The sequence below is a fragment of the Astatotilapia calliptera genome, chromosome 18 (assembly GCF_964374335.1).
Source record: "Astatotilapia calliptera chromosome 18, fAstCal68.1, whole genome shotgun sequence".
Lineage (NCBI taxonomy): Eukaryota > Metazoa > Chordata > Actinopteri > Cichliformes > Cichlidae > Astatotilapia > Astatotilapia calliptera.
The window spans coordinates 24,135,583-24,158,654 of NC_137439.1; the positions used below are offsets into that span (position 1 = coordinate 24,135,583).

Genomic DNA, 23,072 nt, shown 5'->3' on the forward strand with positions numbered 1-23,072 from the left:
ACAGATAAGAGTCCTTGTTTTCCACTGTATCCCGTGACCCTATCTCTCCTTCTGCTTGGAAGTTTCACCTTTCCATAAACAAACGTCAACAGACTCTGGAGTTTTATTGTTGACCGTTTCTATCCAAGATCACCACGAGAGGGGCCGATGTGTCAACTTCATGGATTATGAGTTGGATCGATCAAGAGAAAGCTATGCTGCAACACATTATCTTTGCCACCAAATGATTTCCTTCCTTAATGACACAATTTTACACTTTAATGCTGTTGCTTATTTTCACACACAAGCTCCCATTAAAGTTTCCACAACTATTTGGCAACAGGAACAAGAAAGGAAAACAAAACACGTAGCAGTGCAATTACAGAATCCACATTAATCACACATCATAGCTTTCCATTTAGTTTTTGCGAATGTGTAACCAGTTCACTTTCTTTTGAGTTCATAAAAGAAAGCAAATGAAATAAAGAAAGAAATAACCAAGCCAAGCGTAATAAAGGTTGCCGAATTTCTTAAACGTGAAATTATTACTCTTACCTCTGTGAAGTTGAAAATTTTTGAGTTATTTCTCCTCATACTTTCAGCTACTGGGAACCAGACAAATGAGAAGGAAATGCCAACGAGGAGGATACAGGAACTACAGTTAAGATGAGATATGAAGCTGTCTGTGGCACCAACATTTAGCTGGGATGTCACTCAGTACAGACCAAACTGTCTCCCCGCCTCTTCAAAACTTTCAGCTGTCATCACATCGGTGATAAACAGCAAACTTTCTTAGTAGTAGTAGTAGTAAACCGATTTGACCCAAAAGCGATGTTTTGGAAAATGACGACAATTAGTCGCCAAAACAGGAAGTATGTGGAGGCTGCAGATGCTGGTACAGAGATTGAGGTGGTGGAACAGCCTGCATGGCATGCCATTAGTCATGCGAGTCTGTCTGCAGAATCTGTGGACCTTGCAGATCCAGACCTGCCGGTCAGTGCAGCAAAACTCTGGGTTTGATCAAGCAGTTGCCTAAAATCTTCTCATTTAAGCTTTTTTTCTTACTCCATGAACACGGTTTAAATTTGTAGCTGTAGGTGAGTCTGTGTTAAAGATTCAGGAGATTTTGTGAACTTTAATGAACCTGTGCCTCCTGATGCTAAGCCCACATTAACTCAGGTTTAAAAAAAAACAAACAGAACGTGAAGTATAAGGTCAACTGTGACACATGTTTTCAAGGCCATTAGGCATGAGCTTTAGATTACCTATTATCCTACCATTTACATTAAACACTTACTCTGACGCTGTGGGAGACTACAAAGACAAAGAATCTAGTAAATAAACTCAAAATATCAGTTTTAATACAGCACTGTGACAACACTGTCTGTGTCTGTGCGTGTGTGTGTGTGTGTGTCTGTGTGTAAGCTTACTATATTTGTGGGGACCAACGGCCCTTTTGGGGACCAAAATCCTGGTTCTCACAAGTTTGAAGGGAATTTGGAGACTGAGACTGTGGTTTTAGTCACAGTGTAACAATTGGTTATGGTTAGGTTTAGGGCAAGGGTTAGGCATTCATTTTCGATGGTTAGGGGCTAGGTAAAGCATTGTCCCCACAAGATATGAATACCCTACTGTGTGTGTTTATTACCTCTAACAAATGATGATTTGTGTTTTTTGGATGATTTGTGAATTTGTGTACCTCCATCTAAACTGTTTTTTAAAAAGTTAAGCAAAAAACACTTTAAATAAGGCAAATACCAAAGTACTACAAAAGCCATTTATGATTTTTTGGTTTCCATAGATATTAATTCAATGACAACACAGTCTCTTAAGAAGGTAACGTGTGTTTTTATATTTTGGAATTACAAAAGTGAAGTGATCAAATTCTTAGAAACAAAGTTCAAAAACACAAAAAGAAAAAGAAAATCTTTGATGACATTCTTCAGTGTTTCTTGTTTAGAGGCCACACCTGGCTAGTAAACAGGCATGTGCAGAATTTCTCATTCACACTTTCTGGCAGTAAGTTTTGTAGTGCATCTGGCTCCCCCCGCAGGCCGCAGGCTTAGTGCCCTGAAAAAACAAAACAAAAACTTAAGTTCAAGTAAATTACAAGGCAGATATCTAGTAGACATTGATGACTGTACCTTGTACATGCTGCAGACGAGAGAGAGGAGAGAATTCATGGCTTTGTCCTGCAGCTCGTCTGTATGCTCCTACAAATCAATGAAAATTAATATTCCCAACATTTAAAAATAAGTAACTTCTCATACCTCAGTTACACAGTTTGAATGGTTTATTAAGGCAACAGACACTTAGCAGTACACTTTAGGTCTTAAACCTGGTGATACTGGAATGTAAAACAGCAATAAGAGGCCGTCAGAGACAGATCTTCTGATTGACCTCGTTAGATTGCTAGGTGCATGACTTGCAGGTGATTGCAGGTCACAGCAATGTCATATAACTGTAAGGAAGACCGGTGTGAATGACTAAGGTGGTAAGTGCAAAGGCTGAGAGAGACCATTTCCAAAAAGGGACAGGCAAATGCAACAGATAGAGCTGAGCAGCCTGATAACCTTATATTGTGGATGATCTGAATTTAGCATTTGACTTGCTTTTCATAGGAATCCCCCAAAAATGTGATTGCCGTCAATCTTGGGTCATGTGATCTTAGCAAAATTGTAATCAGGTGAGGCACACTTACTATGCACCTATTGTCATATGGATTTTGGAAATCTAAATACGAAAAGAAGACCTTAAGTTGGTCCAGGAAGTACAGTACATAGTAAAACTCCTAACAGCAAAAAGTGTGTTTAACATTCCAATACTAACGCCTCTAATAAAGAAGAGGGGCTTACGTGGGCGTGCCTGCAATTCACATGTGACTTGCTTTAGACAAAACTTCCATTTTTATGTTAGGGTACTGCATGATGTCAAGTGAAAAAGAGGCAGCTTTACATGTATCAGTCCCAGCTTTCTTTCACTAACAGATTTGGGCTTTGAGGCAGATCAAGTGTCAAACTCATCACTGAAAAAGTAACAGCACTTCTTTTGAAGGACAGAGTCAACATCAGATCTGGATCATTTCAAATCACTTTCTCCATTCCAGTCTGATGTCTTACAGTTTCTCACCTCTTCATTATGTTTTTATAGAGTAAAGGAAAAACGTCCACTTCCATGCTGTATGTCATTCAATTCTGTCTTCTCTCTCCTATAGTTTGTATTGTGTCCTGTCTCCCTTTTCCTTTCTGCTCATGCCCCAGTTGGTTGCGGCTAGGGATGGGTATCGTTTAGGTTTTATCCGATACCGGTGCCAAATCGGTACTTTTGAAACGGTGCCGTTGCTTAAACGGTGCTCGAACCGGTGCTTAAAGAATGGAGAACACAAACTTTGTCCAAAAACCTCTCATGTTCAGCTGGGTTTTTTTGTAAAAATATAACAATGTTAGCCTTTTCTGCAGCTATGTGGCATATATGGCATCACTCTTGGCTGGAAGCAGTGCTTAAACAATGGAAAAAACACAAACTTAAACCCTCTCATGTTTAACTGTTTCCCACTTTTTCTTTGGTCATTTTAGCCTTTTTGGCCAGGGTGAAGGGAGTATCTGCCATCAAACAAGAGGACAGCCGCATGTAGCTATGATGATGTTTGCTAGTTCACCTTACATGCATTAATGTAATAACGTGGTTAGCCTACTCAATGTAAATTACACATGACCAACATGAAGCTACTCACGCAGAGAAGAACGGCTGCTGCTGCATCATCATCCGTCATCATTTCTGCTACACTGGCAGGGCTAGGGGCCAGGACTCTATTCTTCGGGTTTTTGGGGGATGTTGCTCCGGGTCCGATAACTGGCAACCCACCCGACGTGCACGGTGTGAGGTCTCGCAGCAAGCTATCAAATACGGCGCATTTCTCGGCTTTTAAAAAAAAACGCTATGCGTCGCCAGCTGTTTAATCGGATTCTTGGTGTTACCTCCTTTGACAGTATCACAGTATCAGCTTAAAGCACTTGTTGCAGGCTGCTGAGTTTGCATATTTTGCTGTGAAGTACAGCCAGACTTTTGACCGCTTCGCCTTGGACATTTTTAATCTGTAGCTCTGCTCTAACAGAACTTACGTACCTGGCCCCGCCTACTATCCTCGGAAACATAAAATGATTGGCTAGAAGTGTATCACAGCTCAGGAAAAAAAAGCACCGAAATAAAGCACCGAAATGTGCGCTGCTTTTCGGTCTGGTTACTACCGTTTATGTCAGAACCGGTGCCATCATGGCACCGGACACCGGTACCCATCCCTAGTTGCGGCAGATAGCTAACACAGAGGAGGAGGGTTTTTTTCCTGTTAAAAGGTAGTTTTTCCTTTACACTGTCACCAAGTGCTGCTCATTGTAGGCTGTCTGATTGTTGGGGTTCTCTTACGTCGTAGGGTCTTTACCCTATGAGATAAAGTGCCTTTACGTGACTGTTGTTGCGATTTGGCACTATATAAGTAAAACTGAACACCATGGTATTTGCTGGATAAGCTGTTACTGCAGTAAAGTCTTACCCCATTAATGGTGATCCAGGGCACGTACTGGTGCGGAGGTTTCAGGGCAGCCGTCTCCAAGGCATTTTGATGCATCAGCTGGTTTCCTTGAGGACCATTGACGCAGCTCATGACTTTGTCCCAGCTCAAAGTGGGGTCATAGACTCCAGTACACTACAACCAAACATGGTTGTAAACGGAAATTTATTAGTGACCGAAAAAAAAAAAGTCATGGACTGAAGTGGTCTAGACCAGTCAATTGCCTGCATAAATCAAACAAACACGCACACACACTTACAGCTTTGGCTGAATTGATGACATCAGAGGAGGACTCCATACAGAAAATGATTGGAAAAGCCATCTTGGACATGTTCATCAAACAAGTCTAGAGAAAAAACAAAAAACAAATATTTCATTCTTTTAAAAAAATTAAGCATTTTGAAGCAACACAGCAAGATGCTTTTGACACCAGACATGACACATTATTCAGCAGTTTGAGTTGTTGGTGTGTGTCTGGGGTGCAACGTCACCTCAATCATGTTGCCCAGACACTCCTGTTCTCCATGCTGGCAAGTAAAGACGTACTTTTCATCCTGTTTGACCTCCTGGAATGGAATACAGTTACCAATGATGTACTTGGGTAAATCTTTTTAAATTTTTGACAGATATAGTGATGAGAACTCTTGGGTTGCCTTTAACTGTAAATGTCTTTGCACAGGTAGATTTACAATCGCAGTCTGCAACCAAGCTGCTCAGCCGACTGCTTACCTGGGCATTGCCGAAAGGCACCAGGTTAACAACCATGATGTCATTCAGGAGGACCGCTGTGGGGAAGAGCATCATAACGAGAAACTGTCTGCACCCAGGACACAGACTCTCGTAGTAAAGCCCCACCTCAACGGGATCGTCTGTCTGTTGGGACTTTGTGTAGTTGGAATGAAGGCACGACTTCAAAACCTACAGCAAAGAGCAAAACAGGGAGGTCAGCTTCTTCAAAACGCCACCACGTTCAAGACTCCAGAGGAAGCTCAGCATCAGTGAGAGTTATACTATGACTTTTCATCAATAGCATGTGGTTGTAATTACTTGTGATCAAGCCAATTTCAGCTGAAAATGCTACAGAAAGGTTGAAAATGTGCATTAGCTGGTCCTTTTTTATGACTTAAAAACAGCATACACAGATTACCTATCAAGTTGTTGCAGCGATCGTTTTTAAAAGTTTGAATTATATTTATATTGTTTATTGCATTATAATTGTGATTGTAATATTGTTAATAAATCTATCACCATTTACATGACTATATCTTTTATTCACTGTATGCCAACTATGGTAAGACCAACTAAACTGGCTGCTTAGTGGTACATGTAAAGACCGCACAGCTGGCAAAGAACTGGTATTTGAAAGTTTTACTTCCTATTTCCTTAAAACCTAAAAATAACCGTTTCTTTCGAAGTCCAGTTAACAGACAAAAAAGGTTACAGAGTTTTAGTGAGTACTTGTTAGCTAACACCGAACATTAGCTATAAATAATTACTTAATAACACACGTGACGTCATTAAAAGATGAAGACAAGGGCAACGCTTAAGGATGACTCTGATTTTTGTAAGAGACTGGCTCCGCTAACTTCATGTGCATGATAATGTTTCACCTCTCCACATTCAGACTATAATTTTGAAGTCTTTATCAGAGGAAACCATTATTTGCGGTCAGGTCAGTTTACTCACCTGAAAACTGACCGCATATCACATTACAGCGACGCACTCATTGGTGCTGCTACGCTTTCTCTCAGTGGGTTTTTTTTCTCATAAATATAGAAACTTTTATTTAGCTATTGCCTTACCTATGAAAGTGGCTAACGTCGTCGACACTAACTAGCCATTCAAAATTAGCTCTTGATAAAAAGTTATGTATAAAGTTCTTACCCCGCACTCAACAGCCGAGTCAACAGATGAACACCAGTTTAATGGCGACTGGGAGCATGAGGAGTACACGGAGGAGCCGACGTACCCAAAAGCCAAAAACAGCAGCAGTAGTGCCTTCATCCTTACCTACAACCAAGTCACTGTTTATAACTGTCACTAGCACCACAACACGGACCCACAAACAACTGTGCGGGTCCACTCTTTAATACTCGACCGCGCTTCCTCGTGCAGGTTAGCTGTTTTTTGATTGGCTGTGGTCTTAAGCGTCACTTGTAACTAGGAGACATCTATCCAAAGAGAGCGAAGTCTCTGCTGCTGTTCTGAGGAAATAGAACTGTCATATGATTGGCATGTTAGTATGTAGTAAGTTTACACATCCTGAAGTTCGTGAAGTTCGCAATGATTTAACTACGTGGACATTTCAAGTCTATCAATAAAAAAATAACGTCGTGTACAGGCACAATAGCTCACGTTTTTAAAAGGAAATACATATATATCTGAGTTATTTATTTTATTCACAAAGCGTTTCAAGGTATAATTTAAGAACATCCCGTAACTTGTGTGACATAAATTGTATCTCTACAATTAAAACCTAATACTGGAAAATGTTTATTTTACAATAAGGATTCAAAAGGGCATTTTAAGACGATGCAACATCTCAATTTTAAATCTTATCATGTTCTGTAAAGGTTAAGAAGTTCCCTCTTAAGATATGTTAGGGGTTTTTTTTTTTCCAACAGATGAATGGGGAAGTTTTCTGTCTATTGTTGTCATTCTTGTTTTGCCTCATTATAAAACAGAGGCGGTCCAAAGGTCTTGCTCAAGAAGAGTTGACATGCAGAAAATCATCACAAACCTTGGGCACTATATAAGGATTACCTGGTGATTCTCACATGATCTGTAACAGCTTTTGTCTGTTTTTGAAAACAGGGAAGTGAGCCATGACTGTGTGATTCACTCAACTTCCTGACTTGCAGCCCTTTATTTTGTATTGGGTGTAGCTGGCAAAACCAAAGCCCCTCACTTCATTGAAAATCAAACCTTTTTTTGGGGAGGGGAATTCCAAATTTTCTTTCCTTTCCCATATTTACTGTGAAATATGATTTGTGGTACGAGGCTCGGCCTGAAGACCCAGGGCCAAATACCCAGGCAGGGGATGCAGAGCACACATTAGAGTAGCAAAAAATTAAATATTCTGTGTGTGAATCAAAAGTCCCCCCACACACACAAGGCATACAGAAACTGAGGCAAAACAGAAGTCTATTTAAGGCTGCGGTCTTACACCAAAATTAAGGGGAAAGCATATGGAGGTCAGAGTTCCTCAATAGACACAGTGAGTAGCTGGCATTAAAAGCTGGCAGGAAATAGAAGAGTGGATGTAAAACTGATGAATTAACATAAATAAAATACAAACATATGAAAAAGGAAGTAGCAGAATCCCTGCAGGTTGTGCCAAAATTACAAAACTCATAGTTTCTTGCTTCTATATGGTGTCATCTTTCAAATTCCCCAAATTTAAATGACCACATTTCTACAGTAGAGTACAAAGGTCATCAATATTTTGCCAGGTAAATGGAAGTTAAGAGAAGCAAATTATTATTTAAAAAAAAAAAAGTGCAAACATCCATGGAAATACAGCTTGAAAGTCCACTTTTGGTACAACCACTTTATCCTTCAACATGGTCTGAAATCTCTTAGGCAGCTTTCCGTTTTTTTCTTTAAGCAGTCTTCAGGAATAGTTGTCCAGGTCTCTTGAAGGACATTTAGAGCTCTTTTGTTTCTGCCTTTTGTTCCGTTCTCTGTCAAGATGATCCCACACTGCTTCCTTAAGGTTGAAATTCAACATTTGGATGCCTCTATCAGACCTGTTTCCACTGATTCTCCATCCAGTTCTTATGTATTTGGCATGCCTCAGTCTTTTCTCTCCATTTCCTTTCCGTAAGAATGGGATGACGAGGCTGATGTGAACAGTTTGTGACAAGCTAGTAATGTCAAATAACACTATGATACAATTTAAAATTTGTTCTTTGCCAAGTTTTTTGGATTTGACTCTTAAATTAAGACAACCTACCACTTTTAAAAACCAGCAAAGATTCTGTTCTCTTTCTATGTAGGAAGTAGGTACCAATAGGCACTGAACTACTGGTTCTGACTTTTTTCTAGGTAATGCTAAGTGGAGTGTCATAACATGCAGCTAATATGGGAGCTAAATGGACTGCTTTGGATGATCCGTAGCAAAACATATTTGGGCTAGAAAAGATTACTATCAGTTTAACTATAGGTTTAAAGTTTTTTCAAAGCTACTACTGTCAGACAGCTCTGTTAGTCAAACCATGCAAACAAACATGGAGGATCCTGCCAAGCACCTGCAAGCCCAGCAAATCCATTAGCACATCCATCATCACATGAACAATTAGCCAGAGGAAAATGTGAAACTTCACTTTGTTGCTGTCACTGAATTACAGCTATTGACAGACTAAATAACTGACTTATAACAACAAAACTCATTCTAAAAATCAGGTCCACCATATTTGATCCAACACAGATCAAACACAGCATTGTGACACACATCGATTTTCACCAATTGGAACTCTGCATCCTTCAAAAAAATGATAAACACTTGTGTTTTAATAATAGTTGATAATTAACTTTTTTTGGCATTTCCTTACCTGGATGATTGAGCAAACCTCTCATGTTGCCTCCCACCTCATCACCTATGTGCCAGTTCATGACATTTGTTTAGATGTCATGAACAGCATATTCTGTATTTCTACAAATATGCAGTGCCATCATGTTTTATACCAAGCTGAATCAGGACAGACATGTAAAAATGTACCAGGATAACACAGGCAGGGAAAAAAAAAGAAGAGGACAACACATGGCATTTTAGATATCTTTTATTGTCTTTTTAAAATCATTGCATTAACCTAAAGAAATAACCGTACAGATCAAAGAGTACCTGTCTGAGGACATACCACTCTGAAGCAAGCCGTACATGAGAGAGAAAGAAAGAAATGCCGCATTTGAGTTAAGACAGATAAACGGAGGGAGGATAACACAAGAGAAGAAGAATAACCATCTTTTCATGCATCTGGGTCGGGCACATTGCAACCAGTAGGCCCCTACTGGCTGAAACAACAGTGCTCCCTCTGCCTTCAATTGCACTTTGGTGTAGAGTAGCTTTATCTGACGGTCCATCTCTTCACTGTTTTTGAGTGAGAGAGACGGAACATCTTTACTAACTATAATTTTTAGCTGTATGTCTGCTGAAGCCGGTGATTCAAGAGGCAACTCGGTGGGCAACGCTGCAATGCAATGTGTGCTCTGATTAGGGTAAAGATGTGTTGATGCCTCTTAAATTTTTGCTGCTGTGTAACACTGCCCAGCCTGTTGCAACATGGACCACCGTCAATGTTGCCTCCAACATGAAGAGTGTGACGCAATATAAACTACTGTACACCAGTGAACGATACTACAACATTCACATCAGGTTAATCAAACAAATGCCAACTTTCCACACGGAGGAGTGACAATGTGAGAAGATTTAAAAAACATAAAGGGAAATAAAAGTGCTGCTCTTAGCATATATAGATAAAAAGAGAATGATAAGATTTTTTTAAGTGAAATAACACACAGGCGGAACAAGCTGCGACTATATTGGCTGAATTTTGGTCTTAAAAACTACTTAACTAACCAAAAGAGCAATCGTTTCAGCTTTTTATTCGACTATCATTTGCTGCGTAGTGCAAAAAAACAACAATAGGATGCCTTTAGATAGTCATTCCTGAATTCTAATCTTCGCTTATGTACTAATCTGTACTCAAGTATTTTTACCAAGTGGCGCTTTTGTTTTTCCTCTTTTTTTGTTTTTTTTACTAATACACAATATGAAATTCTTTGAATCCTTTACCGCAGATACATCAGTCAGATTCATATTCGAATTCACCAAACTGTGCATGACAGAAACAGCAAAAGATGCAACAGGGTCTCAAGTTAAGATTCAGCACATACAAGGCTCAGTGTAAGGTGAAGAAATCAGCAGGTAAAGAAAGACTGACACACAAATAGTTCAACTACATTGCTGAGTAACTATTTTGCAATAGAGGGAGCACTGTTCACAGGAAATTAAAAAAAAAAAAAGATGAACAAAGTGAAATGTGGGGGGAAGAGAACAAGCAGTCATAACATTTTCAAGTTTAAAATGACAGAAGAAATAAAGAAATACAAATCAATCTATCACAGCCGCTTTGAGGGACAGACTGATTCTCAAACGCATATTTACTATTTGGTTAATTACATATTGTAAACATTTGTATTTGTGTTTTCTGTATAGAGAAAAAAAATTCAAGCTAGCTTATTTTTTCTTTATAGGCTCTGTAAGGTTATCATTAAAGATATAAACAAACAAAACAAAGAACACTTGGACAAACAAATCTATCAGCTTTTTTAAAAAGCCAAAATAGAAAGAATTATATTCAGGCACCATAAAAGATCACTTTAATGCCATCATTGTTCCAAGTAGAGGAGCAATCGTGAACCATTGAGTCGTGTACCTTCCTCAGCGTCAGGTTTAATTTTCTTTTCTTCTTCTTCTTTTTCCTCTTTCCTGGCTGTAAGCACATAACCACCCCCCACCCCCAAAAAACCTTCAGCAGCCACTGAGATCTGGCGCAGTAAGACCGAGTGGTAAGATAGATCACCTTTTTACAGCATCAGTGTCCAATCTGTGCCAGATCTCTGCAGCAGCATCGAGTGTATCTTTTGTGGTGCAACTTTTTAACACTGCCTCTACTCACAAAAACAACAAACAAACAAAAAAAATCAAAAACAAACAAAAACTGTCTTCCAAAAGACAAAACAAGAAAACAAACAAACAAACAACTAACAACTAATATTTAATAAAATGCAAAGCAGCCAGGACTGCATTTAACATATAGACTCAGCTCTGTAAATATTAACACATGTACATGAGCTTGCTTCATCCTCCGAACACACCTGATAATCATGCGTAAAAATCATGAATGTCGATCGACTGTAACCACAAAGTTTTAACTGGTGATCCTGATGAAGCTCGCTGCAGCGGGTAAGTAAATATGTCTGCATTTCAACAACTGCTCGATTTCAAAGCAGCCACGGAGCTAAAAGTGTTCACATCAAAGCCTCGTTCTGATTCGTTTCAAGCGCCAACCAAATCAGAATTAAATCATCCAAAAATATAGATATCTAAGTATATATTTGAAAATATTTATTCTCTAGTATCTCTCATTCCTCAAACCTTAATAGACAACAAATATGTGTTTCTTTGTAGTCAGTGAAAGATGTGCTTTGTGTATGAGGCCGTTTCAAGGTTTATCATTTACAGTGTACCAAAGAATGATGAAAAAATATTTAATTGCTTGAATGATTATGTATCATATAGAAAAATGTTTTTTTTGTTGTTGCTTTTTTTCTTTTGAAGAAGCTCCAAGATGCATATCTAATAGAGAAGCGGGATGAAAGCTTTGAGTTTGAGAGTTTCAACTCCATGTCAAAGCGCAATAAAGTCTTCATCTCCTGCTCTTCTCACGCCCGTCTCACTGTGCGACCACATTTCACTGCAGCTAGCATTGCTTCTAGCCAATAATCGTGTAAATAACATGGCGTACCAAAGTGTTTAAGCACACTGCAAAAATGTACATCATAACAAGTGATGCTGGAAGCTGTTCAGTTCTACATTTCTAGTTTTCTTTCAGACACTAAAAAGTTGAGCAAAACGAAGCAGAACCACCTTTTTCATTAACTTGTGTCACACCAACCAGTTCTGGGTTAAAGTTTGACTCCACTAGAAGGACTTTCCCTAGAAATGCTTTACACAAAATCACCTTGAAAATCCCCGACACTGCTTTCACTGACTCCTTGTGGCATCAAGCCATGCATGTAGTTTCACTTCTATGTCCTCACCCGAATGGAAACAATGTTCCATTGTATTCGTTAGGAAACGCTACAGTTGGCCACCTTTTCCATATCTCGTCCACAATGTAATGTTTTCTTGACCCATGCTTTGGAGGAAAATGGTTTAAGGAAGTTTGAAAATACCTCATTTGTAGTGCTCAGAGAACATTAAATAGGATCACTTTTCTAAAAAAGAAAGCTGTGGGTACTCTGGATAATGTATAGAGTCACTGCAAACTGCAATACACTGAGTTTGTGCTGATGCTAATGCCAGTGGAGGTTTGGAGCACTACAGTAACTGAGTCAGCAGGGTCTCGGTGACTTATGCACTCCATGTGACTCTGTAACTTTGTGTGATCTGACACTTGAACTTTGGAATAAAAACACTTACAGCTAAAATCATGGACGGAAGAAATTTCACAAAGGTTGTTTGTGTTGTAACAGTGATATCCTCTTTTGGCACCATGGCCATATTCAGTGAGCTCTTTAGAACAACCCATTCTTTCACAAATGTTTGCAAAGGCACACTGATTGGTTGGTTGATTTTATACACCTGTGTCAATGAGACTGAAAACACCTGTGGTGTTGTGCAATACGCTTGTTTACACAGTGTAGAACCAAATAAAAAGGTAGAAAGAGTGCAATTATTTGCATGTTTAAATACCACAAGGAATAAGTGAAAACCTGGATGAACTGAAGCTTCTTCTTTTTTAAGGAAGATTTATGTTTTTCATGTTTAGCTGGACACTTCTGCTGTGCGGATGAGAATTGCATAATGAGCTAGCAGCTCTCCTTAAAGTAGCTTTGAAAAGTACTACAGAGTTTACACAGCCCACATAGTAAAACTAATTCTATAACGAAAACATTGCAATCAGTCAAAAGCATCAGATTTACAAGACAGTTGTTGACTGCGAAACAACAAAAGCATATACTGTACACTGTATACTCTGATATCATAATGAAAATGTCAATCATTCCTGATATACTGAATGAATAACTATCAACAAAAAACACTATAAACAAGTCAGCATCACCATTGTCTGTTAGTTTTCGGTGGTTGGGCGACACACTAGTCTGAGTGTGTGAAACAAAAACAAAAAAAGTGCAGTCACAAAAGTGTTGGTCCAACAAACTGAATAATGGTGGATGATTTAATCAGATCATCTGTTTACTAACTTAATACAAAACACTGAGAACTGCTGCATGCATTAGCTTGAGAGCTTACCAAATGAGCTTTAAACAACTGGTCTGGGCCACGGATGTGTACTGTTCACATTTCTATATCTTTTATGAGTTTTATTCAAACACACACCAGACACACAAACAAACAAAAAAAACAAACACTGAAGTAGGCTAGCCTGGGTGCACCAAGCTACTGTACAGGCCCCACTACAGAAAGAAGGAATATGTAACAACTATAAATGCAATACCAAAGAGGCACAGCTAATATCTGCCACTCTCTTAACTAGAACATGCTCAGATTTGCTCTAACACGCACACAGACACTCACAATCACACACAACAACTACACTCGTTTGCGAGATACACCTTTGTTTTGATAAATGACAAATGTGTGAACGGTGGGGCACTACATGTGGTTGTGGTTGTGGCATCGTCTTATGCAGCAACGCTCCAATGAAAACAGGGAGACGACCACCTCATCGCAACGACTAAAGGCACTTCTAATCTTTCTCACTCGTACGTTTTTTTTTGTTTTGTTTTTTTAATAGCCCTCTAATCAGAAGCACCTCTGTCACCTCCACTTTAATTCTTGGGGTCCTTTACTTGCCAAGAACTGTGCAAAGTACAGTACAATAGATTCGTCCTGACTGAAATCAAAATGATTAAAACTTTTCAGGTCAAGGTAGGTTTGATCAGAAGACTGGGTTGGTATGTCTGGGAAAAATGTTGCTACCTGATGTCTGAAACTGAACATTTCAGAAATAGAAAAGCACTGCGTTTGTTTGAAGCTTGGGTCTAGCTCAGATGACTTAACTAATCACCAACAGAGTAGACGAATATCTCATTTAAGAAGAACGTCTAAATTTTTCTCTCTCTCTCTCTCTCTCAACAAAAAGGAACCAAAATAAGACCAAGATTTTAAAACACATTTTTCCCCATTTTCTATTGTTAATGACCCCCGACTCTTCTATATCCCACTACAAAAATAGTTTTTCTTCTTTTTGGCTTTCTCAGATTACTAAATGTAAAAATGTGTAAGATTCATATTAATATTTGTTCATCCGGGAAAAAAACACCAACTACATGAATCAAGTTTAAAAGCAGCGTCATTTGACGCCTCTTTTCAGCTCCACATTTTCATTGAGAACATCAATATAACTGAGTAACCCTGCATCTACGCCGCTGTGCTTTGAACGTGACATTGAACGGAGGCGGTACTACCTACACCTCGAGCCAACACGGAGAAACAAATAGGAGAAATTCATCGCCACATCACCGGGAGGGAACTGAACCCAAGTCTAAAACATATATGCATACAACCGTGTTGTGCATAGTAAGACCACATGCCAGTGAATACTGTATATTCACTACAGAAAGCACAATTTCAACCACTAATCGAAGTTAAAACAAACAAACAAAAAAAGATAAACAACAACCCAAATGAAGGACTCCATGCATAACATACCAGATAATCTCTTAGACTGCCAAGGTCATGCTAAATGGCAAAAAGGACTGTTTCTTTTTTCATTCTTGCTACATGAAAAGACATCCTTCATTTGGCTCACATTAAAATGGATAATTTGCATCCTTAAACAGAATCTAAAAGCATAGCAAATCTTCCGTGAAGGAACCGTATAAAGTCACATACACAGGCTGCATGTGTGTCTGAAATATACTGTACATGATTTATATTACTGCTTTCTTTCTTTCTTTTATCTTTTTGTACATAAATGTTCTACAGCTCTGTGAGTCAAGCTTGTGATGAAATGAACAGTCGAGCGCAAGGGAGAAGAAGTACCGTGAGTAAATTTGCATATAAAAAAAAAAAAACCCTCCAAAACAATAAACATCTGCAAGGACACTGTACCACGGAAACAGTCTAATCTAACTAGAGATGAAGTAAATACAGTACACGAGATACAATAATCACATAGGTCGATGCTCTGCAAGTGTCTTTAGCATATAGAAACAAGACACATAGGAGGAGCACTAACAGTGCCTTAAGTCAATGGCTACAGGTGCTACAGTATTACAGAGGATGAAGAAGGAAGTCTGAAACGAAGAGACGCAGGAGTATTTCCACCATTTCCATTTTAAAAGGAAACCTGAATCACGTGGAACTGCATTTATCAATGTACCTCTCCATCTAGTGTACTGTGATTAAAAAACAATTCTATATTCACAATACACCAAATATGTACCATGCATTTTTATCCTGTTATACAGCAATCACTGTACGTTGTACCTCGTCAGATCAAAAGGACACCCACTGAGAAAGAGAGCAACAAGCCAAAGCTGTTGGAAATAGAGATCATTTCATAAAAATATACCTATGTGTATGTATGTTTTTGTTTAAAGCTGTAGCTTTGTCTATGTCGACAACCGTTTACTCCCCCCCCCCCCTTCTCTTTCGGTTTGTAACCTCGACGTGCCCCCTTATTCTAGTGACACAGGCTTGTGGTCATTCAAAGCTATTACTATGGCACTTGAGCAAGCTTTTAACTGAATCAATCTTTTTCTTTTTAAAAAAAAAACCCTGAAACAGCAACCCTCTTCACCCCCTTCCCCTCCTCAGTCTCCAGTGACTACACTCCCAGCCCATTGTTTTTCTCAGCCACCTTTAAGTGTGAAACGAGCAGCCTGGTTTAGGCAAGCCAGTAATTTCCTCGGATGACAGCTCAGGCTTTTGTCTATGGAGAGTTTGCAGGCAGTCTGGGAATGACAGATCGGGCCTTTGTCTGTGGACATTTATCTCGCATTAAAGGCAAAAAAACCCCAACAAACCCTAAAAACCAAATGTGGCTCCTGTAATTTCTACCATCATCCCACCATCTGGTCTCTCCGCTTTTTAAAGATTTAGAAAAAAAAAAAAAAACCCATTGTGTGTGCCTTCCTTTGATGTATTTTAGTCTTTTTTCCTGAATAATGAATGTTCCTATGAATTTCTCACTTTTTTCCATAACCGACACTGGACAGTGTGGCTGGCTAATGCACCACTCTCATCAGCTTTTAACTGACTGCATCAGCCAGGCTAACTGTACAGTGCTTCGTTATCAGTAGTAGTGTGCTTATTGTGAAGCCATGCTGTTAGCAAGGAGTGCTCTTTGCTGGACTCTGTGGGAAATTAGCATCAGCTTCTGCCCAAAAATACATGATTTTTTCTTCTTTTTTTTTTTAAATCCTGGCAATTGAGTCTGTTTTACCTGCCACAGGAACAAGCATTGTCCAGAGTTCTTTTTTTTTTACCCCCCCAATGCATATGTCTAATTTTCCCACTCTGGCTGGTGTCCTATGCTGCTGGTGAATAATTCATCTGGGGTGCTGGTTCTGATTCTGGGAGCGGGCCAGGACTGGGTAGGCTAGATTTACATTCAGCTGGTCGTTGTGTTGGACCAAGGAGACATTTTTGTAGTGGAGCACCAGGTCTTTGAGGGACGAATACAGATTGTAGGGCTCGGCGAATCCATACCCCGTGACTGTCTTGTAGATGACGCAGTGTTTAGAGTCACCGTCCACGCTAGAAACAAGGAGAGAGATCGTGTTTAGAGGTGATCTTAGTCTTAAAAGTCTTTCACAAACCCACCAGTAATGTAACTGTTAACTTCAGTGTCTGCAGAAAATTTACTTGAGTTATTCCTCCTTTTAAATTTTATTTTATAACTTAATGTATCTGAATTGAATTTCTGCATTTCGGTTTTATGAGACTGGATTAATCTTACACTTTGGGTTGTGCATGAATTCAAATTTGTTAATAATTCACCTTTAGAGGTACTGCTCTTAACTTACTCCCTTATCTTCAGAAAGAGCTACAGTAGTGAATTTAGCCTTGTATTTGCAGTAGTGACAGAATAATTATTCTCACATAATTTCTTGAACTTGTGGCGAAAACAAGTGTGAAGAAGAAGAAGTGATTTCCAGCCACATTTTTTGGTACAACCAAACATTTTCAATTATAAATAAAAATGTTTTAACTGCATGTTTTCACACCTGTGCTGTTTAGTCCATTTAAATCGAACTGGTTCATTTTCCCTCACTGTGCTGCTCGTTTGTGCAGATAAGATCACAGTAAAAGCACTCGGGGGAGAATCAAAACAACACTGAGACCCTTCGGAGGAGGTGATTTTGGTTTCAAATGAACTCCAGTGTGCTTTGTTTATGGTGTGAATGTGATCTGACCTCTTTCGAACTATACCAGGTGTAGGATGCAGGTTTGAGCTTAAAAAATGAGCAGACTGAACATTCGCATGTAGTTGGTAGTGACGCATTTTGGTTCACTTGTATTCTTCTCTGTGTGAAAACAAACCAAATCACGGGGAAAAGCTACAAGTTTACAAGCTTGAATGATTCGGACCAGCATAAACAAACCACAGGTGTGAAAAAGCCTTTAGACCTCACAGGGTTAAACACAAACTTACACTACGGAGCAGGCGTAAGAGCCCTTCTGTGACTGGCTCTCACGGATGAGAAAGGTTCCATCGCATTTGCCTCTCAGCATTTCCTCAGCCTGGGTGCGCTTGATGTCGCCCACGTACCAGGTACACTCGTCATGGTGGGGTGAGCCCTCATCTTCTTCCAGTGAGAAAGAGCTGAAGATGCAATGAACAAAAACTATCAAGCAGGAAAGAAACTCCAGACAGAACAATGAGCTTAACTACTGCCTTCATTACTGTCAGAGGTGCAGCTGCCTTCACTCATGACAGCACAAGCTGCGGAGCAGTCACTTACTCATCAGCATCGTTCTTTATACCCAGCCATTCATTGATCTTCTTCTGCCTCGTCCCCTTCTGCGTCAACCATCTGAAAAACCAGAGGACAACAGAATTAATGCTGACCTACAGGTTACTTCCTGTGCACGACATTTAAGGTTCTCACGACTGTAAACAGAATAAATATATGAATGTGTAAAGTTCAATTTCATGCATGGATAAAAGTTTACTTACATTAAGTACTGGTCCCTGATCTTGCGAAGCTGCATGAGATCTGGCTTGAGGCTGTTCATCTTCTTGTCAATCTCTCTGTTATCAGACACCTGCTCTCTCAGGTCCTGCTCCAGCTTACACTTGCTGTCGTGGATCTCCTTCACACGAGACTGCAAACGCTCCGAGTTGCTCTGGATTCTAATTTGCAAGAATTCGAACATTATACCTTCAACTCACCAAAATGTTGTTTAAATATAGCAGCTTTGTTTGCATCTGTGCTAAAAACAGAATTATGCATACAAACGTACTTCTGTATTTCCTTTTCGTTGCCCTCACGCTGGAATCTCTCCAAAGACTCTTTGCTGTACCGCTCCTGAGTCTCAAACTGCTCTTCAAAGATCTTGATGGTCTCGTTGAAGGCTTCAATGGCTGTGCGTTTCATCTGCAGCTCCTGAGACAGAGAGAGACGTTTCAATCCAGCTCCATTTTATCTTCAGGATAAACTGCATATTGTTACGGATCACATCAACAAACACTACGCACTATGCTAGTTTAGGATTTATAATACTCTGAAATACATCTCTTGTTTGTGGTTGTCAGCATGTGTGCTATTCAAACCTGCGAGGTATGTGTGTACTCCTCGTACAGAGAGTCGTACTCGCGACTCTTCTCCTGGTACTGCTCATGATAGATCTTCAGTTGCTCTCCCACCTCCTCTATGCTGTTCTCCTTCACCAGCTGATTTTTTACCACATGAAAAACAGACGACAGCAAGATCACCACTTACTGAAGATTCAGGCCGACTACATTCGCGTGTTATTAATGAATATCATTCTCGATTTGTAAATGGAATGAGGGAAAATTATGAGCTGGATGATTCACATCTTGTGATGACAGCTGATTTATTTTAATGTAATGTGCAGCTTCACCCACCTGCTGGTATTTGGAGATGGGATACAGAAGCTTTGTGTCCAACTTGCCGTTGTACTGGGCCAGTGACTCGTGGCGGTAGTGATTGATGAGCTCCACTACAGACAGGAAGGTCAGAGGCTCTGAGAAACCATACCGCGCGTCTCTGTGATAAATCTTTATAAGCTTGTTGTTCCCCCCCTTCCTGCAGACGGAGACAGGAGCCAAAAGAACATGGTAGTAAATAAGACGATGTACTGTAATACATGTTGTCCGTCAAGTAGCAAAGGCCTGGTTTGTTTCTACTATATATCATTTTCCTATGGCTATACTAAATCTGAAGTGAGTATTGAAGAACAGCTGTTACTTCACCTGAGTGTAAGAGTGTACTCGCCCTCCAATTTACTTGAAGCATCTCGGACCAGAAAGGTGCCGTCTGGAGTGTCTCGCATTTTCTCATTCACCTCCTCTCTGCAAATATAGCAGCATATTTAGATAGCTGCAAGAAGCAACGAGGAGGCCAAGCAGGAACTTGGTTTTGTGTGTTGCAGCACCCCCCAGTGGTCATTATTTTCTTGGCTGATCAGATGTCCCACTTTTTTCAGGATTTTGATTGACTCTAGTTTTTAAAGTTAACACTGCAAAACAGATACTTTAAATACTGCCGTCATCAAAAGTACAGGTTTAAGCAACTACTGCAAAGAAATGAAAAGGTATGACAAAGTCTGGAAGAAGCTTGTGGAAGGAGAGTCTGGCTTTTTTGTTAAATGTTCTCCCCCAGGCTAAGAATATCACACTAAGTCACAAAGAACATAAGGTTAGGAAAAAAGATGGATGCTTAGTTACTGAAATGAAAGATGATCAGCAGACACATCGGCAGCTGAAATGATACTTTTCACCATAAGCTTATAGGAGCTGCTGCAGACTGTATATAAACTGAGCACAAAAATTTAATTTGTCTATGGGCGACTATTTCTTTGTTGTAACAATGAGAATTACACAAAGCCACGACTGCTGTGCGACGTCATTCTGCAGCAGTGTGTGACCAAGCTGGTGAGCAGCAAGAGGAAGGGGTGCCAGGCAGCTGTGGCTGTGTATGGGTCTTCCACATGATACTGAGCACCCCGTTTGTTAAATCAATAAATTCTTAAATTACCAATATGTTTCTTCAGCGCTTTCTTCTAGACAACCTCAAACAAGAGTCAGTAGCAGAATAAGCCGTTTGCCATTGGCAGAGAAGATTTAGCAAGTCTGCCACATGCTGCTCTGCTGCTTGACCCACAAATGTATTTTCATTATGAACGTGGCACCATTTAAGAAAATAAACAAGTTTCCAATGGTGTAATATTTATTGCCAAGAAGCATCATTACAACAAAGAAATAATAGACCAAACACAAATTAACTTGCATCTAAAAACTTAGCACAAAAAGTAAGTAAAACATTTGAAACATTAAAGGTGTGTTGCTCTTTAAGAAAAAGAGGCATTGGATCTTATTTAAGAGCAAAATACTAACATGATTTCACTAATTTTAAGTATTTTCAATAACATAGAAATCTTTATGGATCTGTCACAAGTGTCCATTTAATCAGACATTTCTTTAAACAATACATCAAACAAAATCAATATTACGAGCCCAAAACTTGCCTGGATATTTCGCCCCAGTACCACTCTGCATCATTCAGCAGGCTGCTCGTGTCTGTCATGGCTGATGGTGTCATTTTTGACTTCACAGGTTTCGCTGGGAGAACTGCAAACAGACACAAACGCATCAGAAACCCACACCTCCTTCAGCAGTATTTTATAATAAAGGAATGGATCCAAGCAGTGTTAAAACAACATAACTTACCTGGAGGAGTGAGGTCTTGACCTGTAGTTCTCTCTATCAGCAATTTCTCCACCACCAAGGTGGGGAACTCATCATCCATTGGAAACCTGCCATTCAACAGTTCACATTTCCAACATGTAGATTTAGATTTGCTAACTCTTTATCATCATTTCACCTTTACATATTTGTTACACATTTGTTTCATGAAAGTAAAAAAAACCCTACTTACCAAGCAGTGGAGGGGCCGGTCCAGATAAGCAGGGGGCCAAAGATCTTTCCCAGCGTGTTTGTATCCAGGCCATTGCTGGCCTGTGCCTGAGTGACCTTAGCCAGGTGTGTGAGGAGATACTGCAGGGTGAGACGGTGATGGAGAGGGACGGTGGTCGAGTTCTCAAGCACCAGGCTGACTTCTCTGTTGTGGCTTCCAGCTACCGCACCATCTGAGAAAGGCATAAACGTTGTGAATAACTGTTTAGGCTTCAGTTGTGCATCTTTATTACAGCTGGCTGAAAAAGGAGAATATAAGGAGTGCATTTGATTGTATTTGGTAGTTAAAACGCATGTGATTAGTTCATGTCGCTGAAAACAGGACAAACATATATATCAAAAATGAAATCAGAGAGTCCTTTGTGTGGAGGAGAATCAGCTGAAGCATATCTAACATGCCTCAGGGAGCTTGCCCTCCTGCTTCCATTCTCTCAATGCTGACATCAGAGTGAACTCAAACAGCAGTGCACAAGGCTGAGTTTAGTCCTTGTGCAATTTTTTCGCTTAAATTATAGTCACTGAAGCACTGAAAGGTGCCTTTCTGTCCACAAAAACAACGGCGGCAGCAGCTCATTTGTGCCTGTGCTGTTCTATAACACTGTACTGCCATTTTGTCCACACCCCATAAAATCTCCATCTTAATCAGTCATTCTGCGTATGTTTTTCCTATAGTTATATGTGAGCCCATTTCAATAAAACAAACAAGAATATACCCCAGTGTGAGATGGTTTCACCTTTTATTAATTATGTTCTTTTGCTGAAATTGAAAAAGATTTGGCACAATGAGGTCCTGAATGCAGCTCTTTTGTTCACGTTTAAGCCCATTAAGTACAAACTGTGTGTGCTGCAGATTTTCCGGTGAATACTCCGGGATTTTAGATTCATTTTTTCAAGCTTAAGGCAACACTCATTGTAAGTCATGCTGTCAACGTTTGAACGTCAACTTGTGCAAACTTGACTTTCTCTTGAAAAGCCTAATTCATCACGCAGACACCAGTGACTGTTTCAAACGGGTCCTAGGGTTGCTTTTCAAACTGCACCTGCATAAACTTAACTGCCCTGAGCAGGCAGCTGCAGAATATTTAATTTGTACTGTTAACATTATTGTAAAAAGAGAAGAAAATGCACAAAAGATGACACACTGTCCCTGTTGGAAAAACTAAATGCTCAGTCAATACAAGCAGCAACTTTAAGATTTTCAATCTGTGATCTGATGTACCTGCTGACTGCTGTAGGACATGCTGCTGCATGAGAGCAGTTTGTAGGTGAGGGTAGACACAGGCAGGGATGACAGGTGATGGAAGGTCTCTCAGGTACTGCAGGACGCTCTCAGACAGGAAACCTAGATCCCTCTGAACCACGTCACTCTCTGGATGATCAATACATAAAGCAAAAGACCAAAAAGGTGCAGTTTGTTAGAATAAAAAACTCAAACAAGCGTCAGGGAGAAGTTTAAGGAATAAAAAGGCAGTTTAATCAAGGAAAGTACACAAGAGCGAACATATCATGTCAGTGTTTGGTGTTTTTCCCCACTTCAAAGCTATGAAACTAACCCCGAAGCCTAACACCAACTGTATCTTCTGGAGACCAAAAAATGATTTTTTTTT

The 23,072-nt window shown here is 39.8% G+C and overlaps 2 protein-coding genes and 1 long non-coding RNA gene across 4 annotated transcripts in view; 1 reads left to right on the top strand and 2 right to left on the bottom strand.

Moving 5' to 3' along the window:
- The first annotated feature begins 232 nt into the window (after nt 1–232).
- On the top strand, nt 233–2,050 carry LOC145421874 (uncharacterized). The gene is made up of 2 exons (XR_013903249.1): nt 233–1,463; nt 1,508–2,050. It is a non-coding gene; the product is annotated as an uncharacterized LOC145421874 (long non-coding RNA).
- Nucleotides 1,743–6,684, bottom strand: ifi30a (IFI30 lysosomal thiol reductase a). The gene is made up of 7 exons (XM_026149877.2): nt 6,431–6,684; nt 5,276–5,464; nt 5,038–5,112; nt 4,806–4,892; nt 4,529–4,681; nt 2,124–2,192; nt 1,743–2,049 (listed from the first exon to the last, which is right to left on the bottom strand). The coding sequence occupies exons 1-7, from the start codon at nt 6,548–6,550 to the stop codon at nt 1,984–1,986; spliced, it is 759 nt and encodes a 252-aa protein (XP_026005662.1). The 5' UTR covers nt 6,551–6,684; the 3' UTR covers nt 1,743–1,983.
- A 2,625-nt stretch (nt 6,685–9,309) lies between these two features.
- Nucleotides 9,310–23,072, bottom strand: part of pik3r2 (phosphoinositide-3-kinase, regulatory subunit 2 (beta)) — a 32,316-nt gene continuing 18,553 nt past the window's right edge. For both annotated transcript variants that reach the window (XM_026149875.2, XM_026149876.2), the window contains exons 5-16: nt 22,685–22,834; nt 21,428–21,638; nt 21,220–21,305; nt 21,018–21,120; nt 19,744–19,842; nt 19,396–19,576; nt 19,081–19,200; nt 18,771–18,913; nt 18,484–18,660; nt 18,269–18,340; nt 17,959–18,129; nt 9,310–17,060 (exon numbers count right to left, since the gene is read on the bottom strand). In XM_026149875.2, the coding sequence (XP_026005660.1) occupies nt 16,853–17,060; nt 17,959–18,129; nt 18,269–18,340; nt 18,484–18,660; nt 18,771–18,913; nt 19,081–19,200; nt 19,396–19,576; nt 19,744–19,842; nt 21,018–21,120; nt 21,220–21,305; nt 21,428–21,638; nt 22,685–22,834 (1,721 nt within the window). In that variant the 3' untranslated portion in view covers nt 9,310–16,852. The remainder of the gene's footprint in view (nt 17,061–17,958; nt 18,130–18,268; nt 18,341–18,483; nt 18,661–18,770; nt 18,914–19,080; nt 19,201–19,395; nt 19,577–19,743; nt 19,843–21,017; nt 21,121–21,219; nt 21,306–21,427; nt 21,639–22,684; nt 22,835–23,072) is intronic.